This window comes from Colias croceus, chromosome 14 (genome assembly GCF_905220415.1).
Source record: "Colias croceus chromosome 14, ilColCroc2.1".
Classification (NCBI taxonomy): domain Eukaryota; kingdom Metazoa; phylum Arthropoda; class Insecta; order Lepidoptera; family Pieridae; genus Colias; species Colias croceus.
In genome coordinates this window covers 52,230-75,752 of record NC_059550.1, presented here as the reverse complement: position 1 = coordinate 75,752, position 23,523 = coordinate 52,230, and the positions used below count along the sequence as shown (strand labels likewise).

The following is a 23,523-nucleotide window of genomic DNA, read 5'->3' as shown; positions in this document are numbered from 1 at the left end:
AATGTCTACGATGTTCGTTTTCATTTGATGAAGCTATTATGACATCATCAATATAACAAAAAATATTATCTTTACTGTCCGCGTCTAGGTCCTGAAAAACAGTATGATGCATGAATCGCTGAAACGTTTGCGCAGCATTCGAATAACCCAAACGGCGTTATTATAGCATTTTTTCTACATCTTCCGGGGCAAAAGAAATACAATGATAAGCCTTATTTATATCAATTTTAGAAAATATTTTTTTACCAGCCAATAAATACGTAAAATCTGATAAGCGTGGTATAGGATATCGGTCCGGCTTGGTTATAGAATTAAGCTTTCTATAGTCCCCGCACGGACGTAACTCGCCGTTCTTCTTAGGTACCACATGGAGTGGACTAGCCCAAGGACTCTTAGAAGGTCGGCATATACCTACTTCCTGTATGTATCGAAATTCTTCCCTGACTTTTTTATATCTAGCTGGAGGTAGAGGTCTAGCCCGGGCAAACACTGGAGTTCCAGTCGTTTCAATATGATGAAAAACATTATGGCTAGGTATTTCCTTGTACGATGCGGAGCGATGCGTGCGATTCCCATACCTTCGAACACTAAACGATCTGCCTCTCGAGCCTGCAGATTCCAGCTGGTTCATCCGCTGCGTTAACTGTGTAATCTGTTCAACTAGCGTAGGTTGTATTGTGTATATTTTATCCCTGGCACTCGATACCTCCTGTATCTCCGCGAAACGTGTCGTTTCTATAATTTTATCTGCCATGTTAGCTAATTTCTCTGTATCCTTTAATTCGCTAACAGTGAGGACTGCTTGCACGGCTGCGGGTAAATGTCCCATCCACAGCATCGTCAATGTTTCCTCCGAGAATTTATTTCGAGCCAGATCTCGCATACGCCGTAAAAGTTGAGAAGGCTTCTGTTCGCCCAACTCAAGTTCTTTCAATAATTTCTGGACCTGACGCACTTCCGATTCTTCATAGACTACGAGCAACCGGTTTTTCAATGCTTCGTACTTCTTTGTATCGGGTGGTGCCAATACAATGTCACTAACCTGCTCACCGTGTTCGCGACTTAATTTCGCTACCACCAGGTTATATTTCGATTCGTCCGCCAGCTTCTGATTCGCCACCACTGCTTCAAACTGCGCGAACCAAAGTCGTGGTGATTCTTTCCAGAAGTCTGGAATTTTACTCGACACAGTGATCTGCGCGAGAGCATTTTCACTCTCGTACGCTCTAATTGGAACTGCCGGATTCATTTTGAATTAAATTTTAAAGAAACGATATCTATGCAATTCACTATATAATAATGTTCACTTTTCGTCGGGGGTCACCAATGTAGGGGCTTGTTATATGCGGGTGTAATAAAAGATGAATAACTACGCAAAGGTTATATTTCGTTAACTACATATATTTATCCGTATGTAATTAATATTCAACCTAATGCGACCCACCCGCGTCCCGACAAGCCCGTGACTGTCTGTGCATAGCGCACGAACTGTTTATATACGAGTTACCGTGTGAACTTTCTTAGCGCTACACTTGAAATTCGATAACTCATAAATTGGCTTGTCGTCGCTACATCATTCCCCCCTTAAAAAAGCACTAGAAGCACTTTTGAATTGTCATAACATAGTTTTACCACAGTATTACCATCCTACAGTAGTGCGACGAATGTACTTGTGCAGAGAAACGGAGGGGAACTGGCGGGGGTCGGGCGACGCGGGCCGCGTAAAGCAATCACGCTGAGATTGCTTTACCTATCGCGAAAGGACGACGCAGTCGTATTTTTTGTGTAATAATTTTATTATACATAGGTACTTACATATTCTATTATGGCGCGCAAAAACTGTTCCGTTTACGGATATAAATCTACATTGAAATCCCAGAAGGAAACAATGTTTCAGAAAGATTGTATTAATTGTATCTGTTGAATTAAAATCAAAGCTATGTATATGTTGTCCTCATTATTTTCTTATCAGATTGTACATCCCAATGCGAATGCATTACTTAGTTAAATGGTATAATATACAATTAAGAACATCCAAAAATAAAGTGTCCACGTAAATAATATTTAGCAGTGCAATATCTGTAATTATATATTTATGAACAAATAATTACATCAGATTTAATAATCGCAATTATTTTGAATGTAAGTACATATGAATAAATGATTTCATCATAATATTAATAATCACAATTGTTTTATTTCCCATTTGTTGCAACCCTAGCGTATTTTCGTGTGGCAGCGTAAGTACCTACGCTGGCGGCGGCATCGCGCGACATCAAAGGCGTTTCATTACTGTAGGAAATAATATTGTAATACTGTGGTTTTACCATTTACCACTAATTCGGAAGGCAAGAAACTTGGTAGTTGCTCTTTTAAAATCATGTCAATATTATGTTTCATAAAAAAAACTGAAAAATTTGTTTAATCATCTTATCTCAGGTAACGTAACGGCACCAGTCTTGTACAGATTAAGGAAAAAATTGGAGTTTTTTTCAAATTTCTCATAGGTTTTTTAACTTTATTGGATATTGTTTAGTTATACCTTTAGTTCATTGTTAGTTTAACGTAACCAATGTTAGAACAAAGATTACAATGCATAAATAATGAAGTTATTTATAAATTAAAAAAACACTTTTTTGCACCAGTGTTGGACAGTCAAAATCTAATGATGGACACCCAGTTTTGGACAAAATCTAGTTATGAACACCCATTTATGGACTGTACCTAATGTTGTATCTCACGTTATTTACACTTGGAGAAGACTTATAGTTATCAATAGAATCTTGAAAATGATGATTGAAATGCAATAAATCTGGGATGTATTTATAAAAAATAGTATTAATTAATTATTTTGCATACTTATAATACATTAAACAGTCTTAATTTCCATTTTCTATTTTCTAGGCAAAGATTTTATACATGCATCGTTATATACGAGTTGTGTCCGTCAAGGAAAAACAATATGTTTTTTTTGTTCAATAAGTCAGTGATGAAAAATATAACTAAAAAAAGCACTGCCACGCATCCATCCATTTTGGGACCTCTTCTTCTTCGTCGTATCAAGATTGATACGTGAACCTCATGTTGACCACGTCACGCCACTAGAGAGTGGCGAACGTGGACAAAATGAGCTTCATGATGTTTCGCCATATCTCTCTGTTTCCTGGCATTCCACTACACTCGTGCAGTGAACCGCCAATATAGCAGCTATAATCTGATCGGTCAATCGATATGGATTCCAAATTCCTTCGACGAGGCAAAAAGCTTCTTTTAAACTGTTGTCAAGATGGTGTGGATGTAATTTAAGCGTGTGTCGTGCTGTACGGTGGTGGAATTTAGCAGCAGACAGCGATCCAAACAATTCCTCAGTGAACTCCCTACGTTAGAATACGGATAAGGATGCGATTTCCCTACGCAGTGATAGAGAATGAAGCCGCGAACGAGTCACACAGCACGTCATAATGACCCACTGTTCCAAAATATATTCTTCTTTGGATTCTTGTTTGGATAGATGTAGTATGTTGTTGGACCCATTGAGCAGATCTGATAGACATATCATATCAGACTTTTACCTGATAGTTTATTTTGCAAAATTATTCTTGGCACTTCAAATTCTTCAGCGGCGATTGTATTACATATTTTAACAAAAAATATCATTGTCCATTATAGGAACCAAAGCAAATCCAATCATGGACAATTGTTGTCCAATACTGGAACCCTATGTTTGAAATTGTCGTGATAGGTATATTATTAATCAGAAAGAAAAGAAAATACAGAAAAACGTATGTCATTAATATCTTTAAAAAAAGTTTATTTTCGACACTTGTCCATAAATGGATATATCCATAGAATTAAATCCAGTTATGGACACTGAAGAATTTTATTTAAACAACATAACCTATCATGCTACTATATCGTGAAATATTTAGAGCACTTAACTACTATAAAATAAAGTAATATCAAATTTTGCTGAGATTAATAAAAAAATTCTTATAAAAAAAATTGTGTCCTCAATTCCTTAAGGATTTCCTTAGTAAAAACGGATTTCTGAGAAAAAAGTCGCAGCAACTAAACATAACGTTATGCCATCTTCAAACATTATGACCGAATAAGATGAAGTGTCGTATTTTGATAGTTTATGAACCAAACTTATTTTAAGTATTGCCAAATTACATAACGTTAATTTTGGTCTTATTATTTAAATTTAATATTTATTTTGTCCATTACTGGATGCTTGTCCACCACTGGTGCCGTTACCTTACTACTGAACCAATTTTATTACAAATTATTTTACCATCGGATCTGAGTGCTATATGTACCACAAGCAAAGCTGGGCCGCCGCCCAGTACAAGCCAATATGATAATATTCTAGCGGGCCGCTAGAAGATAATATCCCACCAAAAACATAAATGTAAAAATTGGAGCCGAGTTCAATCGTTGACTTAATTTGGCAAAAAAAGGAATGAGATCTAAATGTGTGCCAAGTTCTGCAGACAGTCCAGAAATTTATTTACAAAGATGTATTAAGTTCTTAGGTTGACTGAAAACTCAATTGTTTTATTTTCCCTTAGAGAACAATGTTTATTCCAAAATATAACTTTTTTAATTTGAATAATATAATTATTTTCACAAAGCAAACAACTAATGACCTATTGAACCCCATAATTTGATGAGGCTAGTTTTTAGAACCTCACAAAATATAAACAGTATGTAAAACTAGCCTCATCAAATTATGGGGTTCAATAGGTCATTAAGTAGTTGTTTGCTTTGTGAAAATAATTATATTATTCAAATTAAAAAAGTTATATTTTGGAATAAACATTGTTCTCTAAGGGAAAATAAAACAATTGAGTTTTCAGTCAACCTAAGAACTTAATACATCTTTGTAAATAAATTTCTGGACTGTCTGCAGAACTTGGCACACATTTAGATCTCATTCCTTTTTTTGCCAAATTAAGTCAACGATTGAACTCGGCTCCAATTTTTACATTTATGTTTTTGGTGGGATATCATTACTTTTTGTACAGAAAATTACTCTGCAAATTTGATTTACTTTATAAATATAATACTTTTTATATACGATTTTTTTTTCTTGCGGTTTCTCTGTATGGTTTGTTTAGTATTATTTTCTATATTTTCTTGTATGTTATGAATGTCAGCGCACATTGCCCCGTCATTATCTGCAATTTTTTAAACTCGTTTTCTGTTTAAAAGATTACATGATTTTCTAAACATCCAGCGTGAATTTGTACACACACTATTACCAAGATGCAAAGATCTTTGTAGAAGAATCGTCGCCTTACTCCATGACGTTACGGTATTGCCATGACGCGATCTTGAAATTTTACTCTAAACGCGCCTAAAGATGTTTCACTCATATTAATATTACGCAAATTAAATCATTTCGACCTTCGACGAAGCCTTCTTCCATTACACCATTTATGGTAATTATTTTTGCATGCTTGTATTGGCTAAACATGTTTGTGCTTTATTAATATAATTGTATCACCATTGAATACCATGTTTAAAGCAAAATAAAGATTTTATTTTTTTATTTATTTATTTACACTGAAATTAATACTAAACTAAACACTCATAAATAAAGAATAAATAAATGTGAATATGTAAAATTATATATTATTTTTAACTGAATGAGCAATAAAGGCAATATTTTTTTTACAATTTTCTTTTATTTTAAGTTTAATAACAGTTTTGAATAAAGAAATCATGCAATCGAAGTAATCCGCCCTAGCGATATTAGCGCGAGTGAGTGTGATGCTCCGCTAGGAGTACTAGTGTTCTGTGGTGTGATGTCAGAGGCGCTTCGAATCTACAGATGTTTCGTCCTAAAATATGTAAACTTCAATAATCTATATCTCAGTCATTTATTGATGGATTTCAATATTTTTTTCGGCCACTGATTAGTTTTGATCTATTTTTTAAGACTAGTAAGGTTGTTCCCGCTTTAGGCTTGGGAACTGGAATTTCTTTAGGGAAACTCAATATTCCTTTTAAAAACAATTTATTTTCGAGACCGACACACCTTTGTACAAAGATTTTTAGATAAGTGAAAAAAATACATTCTACCCGATATAATAAAATAAAAATAAAAATGATAATCTATGATGGTGGGTGCGCGATTGCTATTATAAATTAACAGGCGTAGACATAATCCTCCCCCCGGTGAAAAGCGTAGATTTTCAAGCTTGAAGGTCTTCAGAAGTGGGCAGAGGACATAGTCGAACCAAAGGTCTTCGAACGCAGCCTCTTGTAGTTTCGACGTCCGCAACTCGACAAACGCCGTCAGTTCCATGGAATAATCGTACAATACGACCCATGCGCCAACAAAGTGGTGGAGAATTATCCTCTTGAAGCAGTACGAGGTCTCCAATGTTTATTTTTGATTTGTCAACCTTCCATTTTGTTCGTAGTTGCATTTCTGATATATACTCTTTCTGCTATCTCTTCCAGAAGTGTTGGCGGATTTGTTCAAGTCTGCCATATCTATCCAGGGAGCTCTCTTTAGCGTCATCCAATGAAGGAGCCGGTAGTGCATTCAATGGTCTTCCAATTAAAAAGTGCCCTGGGGACAAGGATAGGAAGTCATTCGGGGAAGATGACATGGGACATAGAGGACGGCTATTGAGAATAGCCTCAACTTGAGCAAACAATGTCGAAAGCTCTTCAAACGTAAGATGGGTATTGCCCATGACTCGCTTTATATGATGTTTAGCGGACTTAACCCCGGCCTCCCATATTCCACCAAAGTGAGGAGCGTAAGCGGGGATAAAAGAAAATTTTATTCCCTCCTGAGCAGCAAACTCAGACAGAGGTTCTTGATTAGCCTTTAGAAAATTATTTAATTCTTTCGCGGCAGCAACAAAATTTTTACCGTTGTCGGAAAATATTTCGGTTGGCTTTCCACGGCGTGCCACAAATCTGCGAAGTGTCTTATTATAAGCGTCTTTTGTCAAATCAGATACGATGCATTTGAAGCGCAAACACACAAACAGACATAAGTAGCACTTAACTACTCTAGCACCGCGTCCTTTACGATTTAGAATGAAGAAAGGGCCCGCATAGTCCACTCCAACAGACTTGAAGGGAAAGTCAACGTTGACGCGATTTGCAGGTAAGTCAGCCATTTTTGGATTATAAGTCTGACCACGAAGACGTGTGCAGCTAACGCAGTTATTGACAACGCGCCTAGCTAGTTTTCTGCCATTGAGAGGCCAAACAGACTCGCGGATAATCGACAACAGAAGTTGCGGTCCTGCATGCAGAGATCGAACGTTTTCGCGTTCAAATAGAAGCTTCGTCACATGATGCGTTGAATTTAGAAGAATGGGATGCTTCTTTTTAAATTTATATTCAGATGAACTGAGCCTGCCACCGACTCTTATAAGATTCGCCTGATGATCAAAAAATGGAGATAACGATAAAATATTTGAATTTGGGCTTAAAGGTTTACTATTTGACAACTTATCAAATTCAGAAGTAAAAGTTTGTTTTTGAGACAGCATGCAAATAAAATTAAAAGAATTATTTAATTCGTCAATTGATAAAATGCCGGTGAATTTATTGTTTTTATTTTGTTTTTTAGAGTTGTGTAAAATCGTAAAATGTAACTAAAAGTTCTTTGAAGTTTTGTAAATTTAGAATATTTTTTAAAATCAAAATTAATTTCAGATTCGACGGCTGTATGGACCTTGACTTCAGGTAAGTCTTCTTCAACACAGGTTCATCCCACTCAACACCCTTGAGCCACAATTTTTGGAGCAAAATCTTTGGTTGAATAATGCACGGGCTCAAAAAACCTAAATTAAGGTTAAGATTCGAAATGAACTTGAGAGGATAAGTCTCTTTGTGATTTTGTCACTATGAAGTGAAATTTCGATGGGAAAATTAAAAGCATCCTTCGATGGATCCCAACAAAGTCCGAGAGTGCTCGACGACTCACTGATTGTCAAATGTTCTGTATTAATTTCGTGTAAATTTTGGAACAAGTTTTTTGAATTAGTTTTATACTTTCGTAGAGGAAAACAAGCTGAATTTAGAGCGTTTGAAACTGAATTTTGAATGTATTTAAGTTGATCTTCATCATCACAGCCGGTGATTAGATCATCGACATAAAAGTCGTGCTGAATGATATTTTTGATTATTTCGTCCCCACATTCCTGTCCAACCTGCCAAGGACATCTCGTGCTCAAGTAACTGGCACTTGCGGTACCGTAAGTGACAGTACTCAATCGGAGAGTTTTGATAGGCTGAGACTCATCTTCTCTCCATAATATGAGCTGCAAGTTTTGATCTGAACTCTCAATTTGAACCTGACGGTACATTTTGGCGATATCACCTGTCAAAATGAATTTATGTTGCCGAGCTCTCACTAAAATGGAGAAAAGAGAGTCTTGAATATTTGGGCCTACCATGAGGATGTCATTGACAGAGAAACCAGAGGTTGTGGGGGCTGAGCCATCGAACACTACTCAGAGTTTGGTAGATTCAGTATTCTCCTTTATGACAGCATGGTGACACAAAAAATATGATGGATTTGGAGTAAGAGTAGGTGATTCATTTAGATGGCCCATATCAGCGTATTCACGAATGAATTCAACGTATTTAGATTTTAGTTCTTTATTTCGTCTAAATCTTTTCTCAAGATTTAGGAATCGTTTTTTAGCTTGAGGGTATGAATCGCCGAGGCAGTCAGGTGAGTCCTTTAGGGGTAACTTCACACAGAATCTGCCACTTTCTAAGCGAGTGGTGGTATTTAGAAAGTGTTTTTCGCATGCAATGTCATTTTGACTTCGAACAGTTTTTTGGGGTAGCTCTTCAAGCTCCCAGAATTTTGTGAGCATTTTGTGAATTTCGTCAGAAGTAGGGTTTGCAATTCTGGCATGATTGCAATAAATAATTTCTTTACTAAAATAATTGTTGATTGGGCCAGCTATTATCCAGCCGAATTTAGAATTTTGCAATTTAGGATTATTAGGACCTAAAGAAAGCTGTTCGCTGTTTAGAATGTCCCAGAAGATATCTGCTCCAATTAAAACTTCAATCGGAGCTGGCTTGTAGAACTCAGGGTCCGCCAAAGTAAGAGAATTAAGTATTTTGAGAGCTTGAATATCAACTGGGGTCTTAGGTAAGCGGCCCGTCAATTCGTTGAGAACAAGACATGAAAGAGTAACGCTGTAGTTGCTATTTAGAGATTTTATTTGAGTGAGACAGCTTTCGTACACTGTATTAGAAGAATTATTGCCAATCCCAATGACATTTATTGCCTGCAATGGGCAAGTTCTTAGCGACATTCTCCGTTGCAGGGATTTAGTGATAAATGAAGACTGGCTGCCACAATCCAAGAGAGCGCGAACCTTTTCTACCTGCTTATTAATAGGGTTAAAAACTTCTATCAATGCTGTAGATAGGAGAACATGCTTGGACATTTGTCTAGAAAAGGCTGCTACAGATTCGTTTGGTTCAACTTGCTCATCTGTGCTGAAGTTGGCAGTGACGTCATCATTAGAACTATGGAGGAGAGTGTTGTGTTTTTGCTGGCATTGTCGACATGAACCCATGCGGCAGTTACTGAGAGGATGCCCTTGTCTGAGGCAATTTCGACATAATTTATATTTATTAACATACGACAGCCTATCTTGAATGTTTTTAGATTTAAATGTAGGACAGTCATAAATTCTGTGATTTCCGTTACAAATTATGCAAAGATAAACATTTAATTGATTTTGATTAGATGTAGAAAATGAATTAGTAATTTTCTTTTTATCAGATTGATTATTTTTTTGTGAATTTAGTTGTGAGAGACGTGGCGTGAATTGTAATTTAGAATTATTTTGGGATTCATTATAAGTGCCAACCTTATTGCGATTTAAAGATTCTAACACATCTGCACGGTTGATTAAAAATCTTTGAAATTGTTGCAAAGTTGGAATGTCATCAATAGTATTTCGATACTCTTCCCATTTAACAAGAGTACATTTATCCAATTTAGAAGACAAAATAAATATTATAAGTACATCCCAATAGTCAGTAGGCTGACCCAGGCTAGACAAGGCGCGAAGATTTTTTGTAACATGATCGACTAAAAAACGTAGTGACTTGTCGGACTCACGAGTTAAAGATTGAATGTTAAGTAAAGAATCTAAGTGATGATCAACAAGAAGTCTTTTGTTATTATACCTGTCGCAAAGTAGCGTCCAGGCTGCCTGGTAGTTTGCTGTTGACACTTCGAGATTAGAGACAATCCGTGCCGCATCACCCTCAAGGTAAGAAAGTAAATAATGAAATTTATGTATATCAGTAATATTTTTGTTTTTATGAACCAAATTTGAAAATGTGTCGCGGAACTCTAGCCAACGGAAGTATGAACCATTAAACTTTGAGATCTCGATTCGTGGTAATCTAATATTTGAGTCTTGATGGAAAGAGTCTTCATTGCCCATCGATTTCCTACGATTTTCGTTGTCATTAAATAAATTATCATATTGTTTAATCATTATTTTAGCAGAAGCAATATTTTGAACGAAATCGTTTTCAATGTCGTCTCTTTCATCAATCTCAGAATCTATATTTTCAGAATTAAGAACCTCAATCTCAGTCTGCAACACATCAAACTTTGTTGACAATGCTTCAAATTTGCTAAGTTTCAATTTAAATTCAGCCATTAATACTTCATCCATTGAAGTGGACTCGCTAATTCTGTCCAAATAATTTTTAAATTTTGTGATTTGGCCTTTAATAGCAGACCTTTTTGAATATGAATCTCTTAATAACTTTTGATTAGATTCCGTAGACATTTTGTAAAATAGTTTAATTAAATATTGTTAGGAAAAGGAAGTATGTAATTATTTTCAAATTATGTAATTTTTTTTAATTAATTAATTATTTAAATGCACGTCAACAAGCTTGATAAAATTATGGAAGAAATAAAATGCTTATCTCACGCTCCTCGCCTGGTGGAACCTGCCGCTGGTAGCCGGGCTGCTGTTCACACGCAGCTGCTGCGCAGAAGATCGTGCGAGCGATATTTAGTCGCCTGAGAAGACGGCTCCTGAAATTATTCGGCGAAGTCGAGTTTATAAGCGAGAAGGTGCGATGTTATATGAGATTGTTGTAAACAAAAAATGAATTCAATTTTGAACAAATTAATTACGATTTACGTAAGGGAATATGGCGTGAGGATGTGAGAATAGGTTAGGTAATAAATCAGTTGTTTTATGGTTAGGAACGGAAGGAATTAAGGATTTGCACTTAACTTTGTATGAATTTTGAGCTGCACTCCGGCACGACACTTTAGATGTGGCGTTGTTCAGACGAGCAGGTTAGGTATCCCTTTCGGCAGGAATCAGTCCCAAAAAGATTGTGTAGATAACTCATCCGTTTTTGGTCCTGTCACGGTCGCCAAATTGTTCCCGCTTTAGGCTTGGGAACTGGAATTTCTTTAGGGAAACTCAATATTCCTTTTAAAAACAATTTATTTTCGAGACCGACACACCATTTGTACAAAGTATTTTGGATAAGTGAAAAAAATACATTCTACCCGATATAATAAAATAAAAATAAAAATGATAATCTATGATGGTGGGTGCGCGATTGCTATTATAAATTAACAGGCGTAGACAAAGGTGAATATACTATTTTCTTTTTTTTTAAACTTTTCCATTTTTCCATACAAACAAAATTTATGTCATTGAAAAAAAAATTAAATACAAATAAATTCAGTATTTTCTGATTTTTTCCTTTGTACACTCACTATTACCTAGTTGATTACAAAATTTGAACTTTCTAGGTCATCTGGAAGTGGGTTAGGTTTTGTATATGTCTATAAGTCAGTCAGTCTTAAAAATTGCGATTTTTGGATATTAATATCTACGCAACTGTTTAATCTGTATTTATGAAATTTAAGGATCTTGTTTATCTTGAGGTCCTCTTGATATGTACCAAATTTGGTTTATATAACTTAAATAGTTTTCGAGTTATAAGGGGGTGAAAAGTGCCTCGAAATGGTTCGTGTAAATATACACACGGCTGCTGCTCGCCAGTTCTCTTCGCTTGAACTCGGCTTGACACGCTGCCGCGTGTCTAGATTTGTATAAACATTTTTATATTTCTGTCTACATAAGCTCACATTGAGAGTTATGTTAAATATTTTCATTAATTAATCAAATTTTCAATTGTTTCAATGGATTAACTCGGTCCAATGCGTCTATAAATAATTATAAAAATAAACAAGTCAGCAAACAAAATATAAAAAATATGATTCATATAAAAATTCCTTGATGCATTTTGGCCTTTACTTCCAGAAATAAGTTAGATAAAAAGTGTCATAAGAGTTCTTACAACTTCAAGATAAGACAGCAATAACGAGTGAATTCAGTCATTCTTAATTAAAAGTCTTTGTTATTTAGGTAAGCATTGATGGTGAATCATCTTGATTATAATTGGTAGGTATTTATGAAATAATAATAAAAAGTTTTGATGTGGCCATTATTCGAGTTGGGCTCAGTTGTGTCATAAAATAATATTATACAATATTGTAGCTTTATAGTGTATAACTAGCTGTGCCACACGGTTTTAGCCGCAGATGGTGAACAATTAATGGGCAAAAGTCATATAAGCCAAAATGACAATATGTGAGGGATGGAAATTCTTCCTATATTTTGCTACGAAGCAAGTACGAAGGCTACATCACTGCCAAGTATCATCAAAATCTGTTCAGTGACTTTAGTGTGACAGATAACAAAAAATTAAACTAATAAATTCATATAGTTACTATTATAAACATTTGTTAGTGATAGTGGTGTTCAGCTTCTGAAACATATTTCAATCGATGTTGATAATTTGGTACTTAATTTAAATGAATAATATTGAATTTTTTGTGAATGTATTTCCATTAAATATCATCAATTGTTATGATAATTTGATAGGTACAATATAAAAGTGAAAACTGTGAGATCACTTGTAAAAGATTAAGTTTTGAATATTGATTAATAAAGAAAGAAAAAAGGAATATTTATTCAGCACCACACAAAACAAACAGAACAAATACAAATAAATACAATTAAATAATTGAACCAAGTGTTATAGGTACATAAAAATCGGTTAAGTGGTAGTTAGACACGCGACACGAGTTCCGTACAAATAAACTATTTTTTTTCTTTAAATGCCTCTTTTATTATATTTTAACTGCATTAATAATATGTACATTTTAAAATACATCTTGTATTACTCTTGTAATTGCTGCATTGTACCTATCGTATTTTTATACGAAATAACATAAACTTGAATACTTATCTATCTCTAATATATAAAAATCAATGCCACTTTTCGTTGTAATTCCATAACTCGAGAACGGCTGAACCGATTTCGATAATTCTTTTTTTATTATATTCCTTGAAGTACGAGGATGGTTCTTATGTAGAGAAAACGTTAATATGTACCACGGGCGAAGCCGGGGCGGACCGCTAGTATTTAAATAAAAATGAAACCCGTTTCGCGTTGTCACGGCATCACGTGTGGACCGATTTCGATAATTCTTTTTTTTATTATATTCCTTGAAGTACGAGGATGGTTCTTATGCAGAGAAAACATAAATATGTACCACGTGCGAAGCCGGGCCGGACCGCTAGTTTAAAATAAGTTTTCAATCCTGGTAAAATGTTTTTAGCACGTTTCGTTTTCCAAATAGAATGAACTCGTAGGCGATATAGTAGTGATATCGCGGTGTGGTTGCAGCGAGGAGTGGGTGGCGGCGATCCGCTACGTGTCGTCGCAGCTGAGCGGCGGCAGCGCGGCGGGCGCGGGCCCGGCCGGCCCGCCCGACGGCGACGACCGCGACATCGCGCAGCTCGGCACCAGCTTCCGCGACCCGCGCCGCATCGTGAGTGCACACCACCGGCACTGGCTGCACACCACACGCAAGCTACGCGTTGCAACACTGATATCCATTGACACCAACTAATTACACAGACCAGCACAATTCATCTAAACTTAACCCACAAGCCACAACAATAACAACACATTTCCTCACGTTGCAGATACACATTTGAAGTCACTCCCTGTACTTAATACAAATTACGCCAAGAATGCTTTTTTAAAAAGAGCAGCTAAATTTTGTACATAATGATAAATGATTAGACATCTATATTTTCCAATGTTCTTGAAATAGTTATAGAAATCAATTAAGAAATATCATTTTATGTAGCTAATGTGTAACCTATGTATAATTTAAATTATTTAGTTTTCGAAGCCTGTAATAAAATGTGGGCTTTATTTATTATTTTAAGATTAAGATTAGTTAGTTCATTTGCGTGAGGCTTGTTTTTTTTATATGCTGTTTTTCTTTTTTTAATAATAGAACATGTTGTGTGGTCGTAGTGAATTTTATAACTTTTTTATTTGAAATCATGTATGACTGTTATGTTCTTATACCTACAAATAAAATAAAACACAATATGTCTTTCAACAGCCTGCATATTATTAAATTTATATCTTATGATATTTATAGCAACATTAGTGATGCTATGGAATAAGCAATAATAATAAGTTTACAGTAATACCTACTCGTCAATGAAAAGATTTTTTTTTTAATTATAAATAATTATGAAGAATTAAACATTTCTATTAATTATCATTAAAATATTAACACGAATGTTCTAGACACTGGAGAAGTTTGAATTCGTGAAGGTGCTGGGCAAGGGCACGTTCGGCAAGGTAGTGCTGAGTCGCGAGAAGGGCACGGGCAAGCTCTACGCCATTAAGATCCTCAAGAAGCACCTCATCATCCAGAAGGACGAGGTGGCGAACACCATCACCGAGAACTACGTGCTCAAGAAGACCAAGCACCCCTTCCTCACGGTTCATGCTTACATTCAATTTTATTTTTGAACTAGCTTCCGCCCGCGACTCCGTCCGCGTGGATGTCGGTCTTCGCGTGGATGGTTTATTTCTCCATTTTGAGTAACTCTGACAATGACATCTTATAAATATCTATTGGACCCAAATACGGCTAGGCCTATAATAATTGAGGAGATCCCTCTATTGAGCTACTGCTGTTGAGCTTTACAAAATATTTAAAAATAACTGATCGGAACAGTCTTAGAAATGACATCAAATCCAGTAATCAAAAAGGTCGCGCTGAAAAGCACGGTTTAAAATTACACGCATACAATATTAATTCCAATAAGAACGACCGCTCGTCACACTGGACGCGTCCACTCGCATCAAAATTCATAAATTATATGCATCGCGCGGCTTTTTTTTTGTGTGGTGTCTCTCAATGTTAGCCAGAAGGGCTTCTACATTTTAAAGCGGACGCGTGGGTGAACTGAAGGTTCACCCTGGTGCATCGCGCGGCGCGGAACGCGGAATAGGAGTCGGGGAGGCGTGGCGTCGTGCGGCCCGCGTGTGCCGCAAACGGTTCAAGCCAAATCCGACTTTCGGCGCTACAGGTTACGGCGCTGAATCCACTGCGGGTAACGCAACGTGTTTCGCGGTTCTACAGAACAACGTCTATGGATAAAACTGAAAAATTAAGATTTATTTTTTTTCTACGTATTTTTCCAGGATAAAAAGTATCCTATTTTACGCCCAGGATAATAAGGTATAATTATACCAAGTTTCATCGAAATCGAACCGTTAGTTTTCACGTGATGCCTTCACATACAGACAGACAGACAGACAGACAGACAGACAGACAAAAAATTTTTTAATCACATATTTGGGTTTGGTATCGATCCAGTAACACCCCCTGCTATTTATTTTTTCAATATTTTCAATGTACAGAATTGACCCTTCTACAGATTTATTATAATATGTATAGAATTTGATTCATTATTGCATTAATTGTAGAACAGAAGTATTTAACAGAAAAATTAATAATAACTGTCAACACAGATAGATTTGGTAGGCTGGAAGTTATCACTGCTGCTATGCGAGTGCTCTATTTCTATGTCGCCGTTCGATTCTGCGTGTCATATTGTGTTCCCCCCGGTGTAACGTCGCGTGTGTGGGTGTGTGCGCAGGCGCTGCGCTACTCGTTCCAGACGGCGGACCGCGTGTGCTTCGTGATGGAGTACGCCAACGGCGGCGAGCTGTTCTTCCACCTGTCGCACGAGCGCTCCTTCAGCGAGGAGCGCACGCGCTTCTACGGCGCCGAGATCGTGTCCGCGCTGGGCTACCTGCACGCCGAGGGCATCATCTACCGCGACCTCAAGCTGGAGAACCTGCTGCTCGACAAGGACGGCCACATCAAGATCGCCGACTTCGGCCTCTGCAAGGTGCCGCCATCATTCTATAGCCCCTCAACTATATCCAGATATTCCCATCATATTCAAACAAACATGAGTTAAAACTGCAATGGTGTCCGTGTTCAGGTGAACATAACGTACGGGCGCACCACGAAGACGTTCTGCGGCACGCCGGAGTACCTCGCGCCCGAGGTGCTGGAGGACACCGACTACGGGCCCGCCGTCGACTGGTGAGCCGCACACACACACACACACGCACACACACACACACACAGTACCTCGCGCCCGAGGTGCTGGAGGACACCGACTACGGGCCCGCCGTCGACTGGTGAGCTCACACACACACACACACACACAGTACCTCGCGCCCGAGGTGCTGGAGGACACCGACTACGGGCCCGCCGTCGACTGGTGAGCCGCACACACACACACACACGCACACACACACACAGTACCTCGCGCCCGAGGTGCTGGAGGACACCGACTACGGGCCCGCCGTCGACTGGTGAGCCGCACACACACACACACACACGCACACACACACACAGTACCTCGCGCCCGAGGTGCTGGAGGACACCGACTACGGGCCCGCCGTCGACTGGTGAGCCGCACACACACACACACACGCACACACACACACAGTACCTCGCGCCCGAGGTGCTGGAGGACACCGACTACGGGCCCGCCGTCGACTGGTGAGCTCACACACACACGCACACACACACACAGTACCTCGCGCCCGAGGTGCTGGAGGACACCGACTACGGGCCCGCCGTCGACTGGTGAGCCGCACACACACACACACACGCACACACACACACAGTACCTCGCGCCCGAGGTGCTGGAGGACACCGACTACGGGCCCGCCGTCGACTGGTGAGCTCACACACACACACACAGTACCTCGCGCCCGAGGTGCTGGAGGACACCGACTACGGGCCCGCCGTCGACTGGTGAGCTCACACACACACACACACACACACACACACACAGTACCTCGCGCCCGAGGTGCTGGAGGACACCGACTACGGGCCCGCCGTCGACTGGTGAGCTCACACACACACACACACACACACACACACACACACACACAGTACCTCGCGCCCGAGGTGCTGGAGGACACCGACTACGGGCCCGCCGTCGACTGGTGAGCTCACACACACACACACACACACACACACACACAGTACCTCGCGCCCGAGGTGCTGGAGGACACCGACTACGGGCCCGCCGTCGACTGGTGAGCTCACACACACACACGCACACACACACACACACAGTACCTCGCGCCCGAGGTGCTGGAGGACACCGACTACGGGCCCGCCGTCGACTGGTGAGCTCACACACACACACACACAGTACCTCGCGCCCGAGGTGCTGGAGGACACCGACTACGGGCCCGCCGTCGACTGGTGAGCTCACACACACACACAGTACCTCGCGCCCGAGGTGCTGGAGGACACCGACTACGGGCCCGCCGTCGACTGGTGAGCTCACACACACACACACACACACACACACACACACACACACAGTACCTCGCGCCCGAGGTGCTGGAGGACACCGACTACGGGCCCGCCGTCGACTGGTGAGCTCACACACACACACACACACACACACACACACACACACACACACACACAGTACCTCGCGCCCGAGGTGCTGGAGGACACCGACTACGGGCCCGCCGTCGACTGGTGAGCTCACACACACACACACACACAGTACCTCGCGCCCGAGGTGCTGGAGGACACTGACTACGGGCCCGCCGTCGACTGGTGAGCTCACACACACACACACACAGTACCTCGCGCCCGAGGTGCTGGAGGACACCGACTACGGGCCCGCCGTCGACTGGTGAGCTCACACACGCACACACACACACACAGTACCTCGCGCCCGAGGTGCTGGAGGACACCGACTACGGGCCCGCCGTCGACTGGTGAGACGCACACACACACACACACACACACACACACGCACGCGCACACACACACACGCACGCACACAATGTTATTACATAATAAAAGGCCGACATTTGTCTTGGCGACGGAACTAAACCGCACGACTTGGCACTCGATATTTACTGTAGCGACTGCGTATTTACAGGTATCGGCTGTATATAAATCGATTTGAATGTGTAATGTGTAATTGAACATTAAATTGAAACTTTGACATTGTCGGTATTTTGAAATGATTGTAAAAATTCCCCTTGTAACACTGCACTGGATGTCGAGGGTTGTACTTAAACTCCAATATTCAACTCTCAAAGACTATATTTCTTGAAAATGTCGGTAACAAAACTTAAGCACAACCGAACACTTCGAGCGCTAAGTCTCAACTGTCGTTTTGAATGCCACGCGCCACCAAGCGGCCATCAGTGTTGCCAGTTGATTAAACAATTAATATTGAATTATAAAAATATGAAATTATAAATAATCTATAGTTGATAAAATAATAATAATAATTAGAAAACCTTACACAATTAATATTGAATTATAAAAATATGAAATTATAAATAATCTATAGTTGATAAAATAATAATAATAATTAGAAAACCTTACATGATACAATGTTGCAAAGGTTAATTTGGATATTCAAATTCAACTAGAATTGAACGAATACAGACGAAATTTTTGAAATTCCATGTTATCGATTACACGTCCCGTAGAAAACAATTCGATTTTGACTTATTCTACAGCAGTCCTTACTCCATTAAGCGTCAGTTAGCAAATGAGTTGTTTCGTCAGTTTGGTGGTCGAGTTGATAATATGTAATTAACAATTAGTGTTACAATAGTATTGGTTTTAGGCATTTGATTCGTGTGCATAATCGCTCACATTTGTAATTGTTACATATTAATATTATTCTAGTCGTGAGAATCTGTAAATGGCTGTGATTATTATATTATGTGACTATTTTTAAGAATACAGCAGTAGATTCTGCTAAAATATAAATAAATAAATCTAAGTAGAATTCACGTGAAATAGGTCGAATATCGGTTCGTTCGCGTATATCTAGTCGTTCTGTCGTATATCGTCGAGCCGCACGTGAAAGAGAACAATGTAACATGTGCGGACGTGTCGCAGGTGGGGCACGGGCGTGGTGCTGTACGAGATGGCGTGCGGGCGGCTGCCGTTCTACAACCGCGACCACGACGTGCTGTTCTCGCTGATCCTGGAGGAGGAGGTGCGGTTCCCGCGCGCCGTGTCGGCCGCGTGCCGCGCGCTGCTGGCCGCGCTGCTCACCAAGGAGCCCGCGCGGCGGCTCGGCGCCGGCCCCCGGGACGCCGCCGACATCATGGCGCACCCCTTCTTCAGCGCCATCAACTGGGCCGACCTGCTCGCCAAGAAGATCCCGCCGCCCTTCAAGCCGCAGGTCGAGTCCGACACGGACACGCGCTACTTCGACTCGGAGTTCACGGGCGAGTCGGTGGAGCTGACGCCGCCCGAGCACGACGCGGTGGCCGCGCGCCAGGTGGACCAGTTCCCGCAGTTCTCCTACCAGGACATCTGCTCGTCCGCGCACTCGGCGCTGTCGCACCTGTCGCACCACTCGGCGCTGGCCGACCGCCGCCACTAGCCGCCACTAGCCATCGTCCGCCACTGCCGGCCACCGCCCGCCACCGCCCGCCACCGCCCGCCACCGCTCGATCGTGGGTCCGTTTCGTTCGATAGATTATTCGATTTTTTGCGCTAGCGAAATAATAGAAGCGAATCCGGAACCCCCGAAATTGGATCGCAATATGTTTCGATTATCGTTTACGAATATGAACACCCGATCTGTAGTGGACCTCGATGTTGTGTTTTATAAGTGAGAAGTGTGAGCGTAAACTTATATGTGAGCGGTTTTTTTTAATAAGGATACGCGTATATAGATATAAAATAGAATGAATTCGAGGAATTGTCTACCTAAAATGTCGAGCGAGACGGGTGAAGAGAAAGCATTTACTTTATATGTAATTAACTAACGAGTGTACCGTGTGGCCGGCCTGCCGACGCCGCGAGTCGCACGTGTCACGCGTGTCACATGTTCTGCGCGTGTCACATGTACTGCACGTGTCACATGTACCGCACGTGTCACATGTACTGCACGTGTCACATGTACTGCACGTGTCACATGTACCGCACGTGTCACATGTACCGCACATGTCACATGTACTGCACGTGTCACATGTACTGCACGTGTCGCACGTGTCACACGTAAGACGCGCATCGGTCGCTCTAACACTTAACTGCCGCCAAATAGATGTAAGGTTATAGTGAATGTTGGAGTTGTGACTGCTCGAGTGTATTAACTCAACAATCAATATAAAATATCATTGCAATAAGTTCACCGGCAAAATGTAACTTGTATCACGAAATCGAAATTTCATGCTTTATTTTGTATTCGGACGACATTCGGGCCCGACCAGTGTCGCCCCGGCTAGTGTCGGCCAGCGCTGGCCAATGTCGGCCAGTGTCGGCCAGTACTGGGCCCGCGCGCTCGATCGCGCTCTATATTTTCTTTTGTATATACATATTATAATAAAGTTAGGGTTAAACTAAATTGATGTTTTATTTACGAATCCCGACCTATTGCTTATAAGCATTGCATGTTTTTCTCTACACAATAAAAATGTAACATTTTAAATTCTGTAATGTACATTGAAAACCTAAGCTAATATTATAAAGAAGAAGAGTTTGTTTGTTTTCTTGCTTGAACGCGTTAATCTCGGAAACTGCTGTTCCAATTTGAAAAATTAGAAGAAAGGTTATAGGTTATATATACAATTGGTGGTAAATGTTATGACGATTCAAGTGTCTAGTCTAATTGAATGAGTTTGAATCACGCTTAGATCAGTAGGAGCGGAGTAATACGTTTATATCCGCGGGGCACAGCTAGTAATTAGTATGTTTGATGACCAAGTATCACCGAACTACTGAATGGATTCAAAAAAAATTGGTATGCTTTAAGTTTATACTCTGTACCTAGTATAGTATTATAATATCTGTGTACAGACACAGACACAGCTCTGTACTTACAAATTAGAAGCTTTTAATTCCGACACTATGTTACCCAGCAAATACAATTAACATTACACATAATAACACATTCTGAATGGAATTTCATATGAACGAATAGATACAGAGAGCAGCGGCAACAGGCTAAGTAAGTATATGCAATTAAGAAAAAAAAATAGTACAAATATATAGTTAATATACAATAATAATCTATTGGAAATTATGAAATTTGTAATGAAAAACTCATATTTTATTGGATCTTGTCATGGTAATAAGATAAGCGTTTAGAAGTCTGAAGGAGCCTAAACCCAAAGAGTAGCATAATACCACAATTCAGGTAGATAACCTATACCACTATAATCTCCTCTGTCCTATCGCCAGACACAATGAAAAAGAAAACTAACTCATTTCGAATACAAATTACATCGAAATAATTTCATTCACAAACACATCTGCCCTGATAACAAAGAATGCAGTAATCGACATTTTTGGGATTTTTACTTTTTGCAAGAAATGGGATCCCAAGGGGTTTATTAACATGAAAAAATAATAATTTCATAAAAAAAGTACCCGGAAGTATGTTTTTTAGCTAACGATTTTTGCAGTACTTACATGAAAACTACATCAATGATAAGAAAAAGCGCCGTATTAAACATGTGCTAAAAAATTATGCAGTTCTTGTTAAGATACCCTAAAACAAAGTGCAGTAATAGCCATTACTGTAGCATTTTATTCTAGTGTCTGTAGACCAATTGCTACGTCAAAACGCAGTTCTCCACATTACTGCATTTGTGTGTAGTAAAAGCACAGGTAAAAGTTCGCGAGATCGTAACCGTACGATACAGTGCTGCGTTTTGTTGAAGCAAATCTCTGCGTCGTCGTCGTTCGGTGAAGTGAGACGTGCGGCACGTGTGCTGCTCCTGCGCGCTGTTTGTTTTTTAAGTCATGTACATGTCAGTTTAACTGATGTTAAAATAAATGTTGTCTTAATAAAACTTAATTTTCTTCTACAAATTGTTTAATTTTAATATCCCCGCAGTAGGTTTCAACCGTAGAGCATTTTTTTTTTAAATCTGTGTAAAAGTGAGAAGATATTATGTGTACATCTACTTAGCCCCGGACATTAAAAACCTGTATCAAATACTAAAAAATAACGCAGTAATCAACACGCACTAGAACATAATGCAGTAATGAGCGCAAGTACTGTATTTAGACTTAGTGTCCTGTGATTTTCACATGGCCTGATGCTAAACCTAAACGCAATAATACGCATTATTAATGGATATACTAATTTATGAAATATAAGATAATTATCTTTGTAAAGCTTGTATTTTTTCCAATTTTATTGATAGATTTCAAGGGCTATAAAATATAAACATCTTCCTCAAATATGTAAAAATGTCTTTCCCGCGTTTATCTCAAAACCGTCATTTTGCGATTACTGCATTCTTAGTTATCGCGGCAGACATACCTACTATGCTTCTTGCGCTGCTCATCGCGCTGCCGTTACCTATTTGCCGCGACGTTGCCCTCTCTGCCCACACACTGCTATACAGTTTACTCGCGCAATTAATCGCAACGCTCCTCACTTGCCATTTGCCTTGGTGAGACAATGGACGTTGAAACGGTGGCAGCGTGCGAGCTATGCATTTTTAGTACAGCTAATGTAGATGTAATGAAAAAGAAATACCTATACATCGTCGCGTCGTCGTCGTCCTCAAACATAAAAAAACATTAACACTTTTTCATTTGACCATTCCACGCTTGGTGACGACATAATTTCAAATTTTAAGGGTCATATTATCTCAGAAACGGTGGCTCGTATGAAAAAATTATTACTTATTACGTTTTGTAGACAATTTGATGATCGAATTATAAATTATTTTTCTTGTTGATGGTTCACAACTCTTACTTTTACCCATTTCAAATTCAAATTCAAATAATTTATTGCATACCAATACATATTAATATTAGCAACCTTATGCAGGTAGTTAGGTATTGCAATACAATCATATCATATTTAAATTACATCATACTATCACATACATTTAAATGTTACAATAATCAGATTACAACAATAACAATAATGATAATATACCTACAATTTAGATAATTTCCGGAATCTAAGGGAATTATACATACTTATAATAAAGTGGGTTTTTTTTATTATTTCGTACAGTTTAGGTTAAGTTAGATCGAGGCTTAGTTTAGGATTCAGTAGGTTTAGATAGGTTCATACGTAGACAGAGAATTAG

The 23,523-nt window shown here is 39.4% G+C and overlaps 1 protein-coding gene across 1 annotated transcript in view; it reads left to right on the top strand.

Moving 5' to 3' along the window:
- LOC123697216 (RAC serine/threonine-protein kinase-like) overlaps positions 1–20,813 on the top strand; it is a 33,496-nt gene extending 12,683 nt beyond the window's left edge. The window contains exons 2-6 of the mRNA XM_045643650.1: positions 13,753–13,897; positions 14,677–14,874; positions 16,041–16,295; positions 16,392–16,495; positions 19,355–20,813. Coding sequence (XP_045499606.1) covers positions 13,753–13,897; positions 14,677–14,874; positions 16,041–16,295; positions 16,392–16,495; positions 19,355–19,847 — 1,195 coding nt within the window. The 3' untranslated portion in view covers positions 19,848–20,813. The remainder of the gene's footprint in view (positions 1–13,752; positions 13,898–14,676; positions 14,875–16,040; positions 16,296–16,391; positions 16,496–19,354) is intronic.
- The last annotated feature ends 2,710 nt before the right edge of the window (positions 20,814–23,523 follow it).